A 2746-nucleotide genomic window follows, 5' to 3' on the forward strand; every position below is an offset into this window, starting at 1 on the left:
CTCTATCATCATTGATGTTTCTATCTCTCTCTTTCTCTCCCTTCCTCTCTGAAATCAACAAAAAAATATATGAAAAAAAATAAAGTCTATTTTTAAACAGTAAAAATAAAACACAAATTACTGGTATCATGAGAAAAAGAAGAAATATGATTACAAATTTTATACATATTTAAAATAATAAGGGAATAGTATGAAAACTTTATGCCACTAAAATTGACAGCATACATAAAATGGGCAAATTCCTTGAAAGATATAAATTACTGGAGCTAAAACAAGAAGAAATAGAAACTATAAATAGCCCTGTATCGGTTAAGGAACTGGGATCTATCATTCAAAACCTTCCCAGATGGCTTTATATATTCTATCAAATCTTTTTTAAATAAGCATTACCAATATTACAGAAAATATTTCCAAAAATAGAAAGTGAAAGAACACTTCTCAGCTTGTTTTATATGGTTGCATAACTCTGAACTTATAAGCTGACAAAGGCATTAAAGAAAAAAAATTACAGGCCAAAAATTTAAAGAAAATATTAGTAAATAATATCCAGTAATATTTGATCATATGGAATTTGTCTCAGGAATGTAAAGTTGGTTTAACACTCAAAACCCAATCAACTCAATTAATCACAGTAAGAAAATAAAGGAGAAAAACCAAATGATCATCTCAATAGTTACAAAAAAATTAACTTGACATAATTCAACATCAGCAAACACAATTCAACTCAGTAAAGCAGCAATAGAGATTTCTCAAGCTGATAGAGGTCATCTATATTTAAAAAAAAAAAAATAGAGACTGCTGAGACCGTCCGCCGCCCGCACAGGCCACTCGACTTCGCCTCTCGTCCGCCTTCGCCAACCCACACCGCCTCCTGCTCGCTATGGATGACGATATTGCTGCGCTAGTGGTCGACAACGGCTCCGGCATGTGCAAAGCCGGCTTCGCCGGGGACGATGCCCCCAGGGCCGTCTTCCCCTCCATCGTGGGGCGCCCCCGGCACCAGGTTGTGATGGTGGGCATGGGCCAGAAGGACTCCTACGTGGGTGATGAGGCCCAGAGCAAGAGAGGCATCCTGACCCTGAAGTACCCCTTTGAGCACGGCATCGTCACCAACTGGGACGACATGGAGAAGATCTGGCATCACACTTTCTACAACGAGCTGCGTGTGGCCCCCGAGGAGCACCCTGTCCTGCTCACCGAGGCCCCTCTGAACCCTAAGGCCAACCGTGAGAAGATGACCCAGATCATGTTCGAGACCTTCAACACCCCCGCCATGTACGTGGCCATCCAGGCCGTGCTGTCCCTATACGCCTCTGGCCGTACCACTGGCATCGTGATGGACTCCGGAGACGGGGTCACCCACACGGTGCCCATCTACGAGGGCTACGCCCTCCCCCACGCCATCCTGCGTCTGGACCTGGCTGGCCGGGACCTGACCGACTACCTCATGAAGATCCTCACCGAGCGTGGCTACAGCTTCACCACCACGGCCGAGCGGGAAATCGTGCGTGACATCAAGGAGAAGCTGTGCTACGTCGCCCTGGACTTCGAGCAGGAGATGGCCACCGCAGCCTCCAGCTCCTCCCTGGAGAAGAGCTACGAGCTGCCCGACGGGCAGGTCATCACCATCGGCAATGAGCGCTTCCGCTGCCCCGAGGCCCTCTTCCAGCCCTCCTTCCTGGGTGAGTAAGGCCTCTCCCTGCCCCGCACAAAGGCCACCCTTGTGGCAGCACTGGAAGCTAAGTCCAGCCTTCGTTCCCTTCAGGTATGGAATCCTGTGGCATCCATGAAACTACCTTTAACTCCATCATGAAGTGTGACGTCGACATCCGTAAGGACCTGTACGCCAACACGGTGCTGTCTGGTGGAACCACCATGTACCCAGGCATCGCCGACAGGATGCAGAAGGAGATCTCTGTTTTGGCTCCCAGCACGATGAAGATCAAGATCATCGCGCCCCCTGAGCGCAAGTACTCTGTGTGGATCGGCGGCTCCATCCTGGCCTCGCTGTCCACCTTCCAGCAGATGTGGATCAGCAAGCAGGAGTATGACGAGTCCGGCCCCTCCATCGTCCACCGCAAATGCTTCTAGGCGGACTGTTACTTAGTTGGTTACACCCTTTCTTGACAAAATCTAACTTGCGCAGAAAACGAGATGAGATTGGCATGGCTTTGTTTTTTTTTTTGTTTTTGTTTTTTTGATCTTTTTTTTTGGCGCTTGACTCAGGATTTAAAAACTGGAACGGTGAAGGTGACAGCAGTCTGTTGAAGCGAGCATCCCCAAAGTTCTACAATGTGGCCGAGGACTTTGATTGTACATTGTTCTTTTTTTAATAGTCATTCCAAATACGAGATGCATTGTTACAGGAAGTCCCTTGCCTGCCCCAAGGCCGCCCACTAATCCCTAAGGAGGGCCAGTCCTCGCCCGAGTCCACACGGGGAGGGTGATTGCATTGCTTTTGTGTAAATTATGTAATCCAAATTTTTTAATCTTCGCCTTAATACCTGTTCTTTTTGTTTTATTTTGAATGGCCAGCCATCGTGGCCCCCCTTTTTGTCCCCAACTTGAGATGTATGAAGGCTTTTGGTCCCCCGGGGAGTGGATTGAGGTGTGGAGGCGGCCAAGCAGGGCTTACCTGTACACTGACGAGACCAGTTCAATAAAGTGCACACCTTAAAGGAAAAAAAAAAAAAAGAAAAAGAAATACTCTAGCTACAGTTTTTCTAAAAATGCATGTTGATTTTGT

General features: G+C 47.0%; 1 protein-coding gene across 1 annotated transcript; it reads left to right on the forward strand.

The window, feature by feature from the left end:
- The first annotated feature begins 798 nt into the window (after positions 1-798).
- Positions 799-2416, forward strand: LOC102251030 (actin, cytoplasmic 1). The gene is made up of 2 exons (XM_005870206.2): positions 799-1682; positions 1766-2416. Exons 1-2 carry the CDS (start codon positions 881-883, stop codon positions 2089-2091), a joined length of 1128 nt encoding a protein of 375 aa, XP_005870268.1. The 5' UTR covers positions 799-880; the 3' UTR covers positions 2092-2416.
- Positions 2417-2746: the final 330 nt, after the last annotated feature.

Source organism: Myotis brandtii, unplaced genomic scaffold (assembly GCF_000412655.1).
Source record: "Myotis brandtii unplaced genomic scaffold, ASM41265v1 scaffold314, whole genome shotgun sequence".
Taxonomy (NCBI): domain Eukaryota; kingdom Metazoa; phylum Chordata; class Mammalia; order Chiroptera; family Vespertilionidae; genus Myotis; species Myotis brandtii.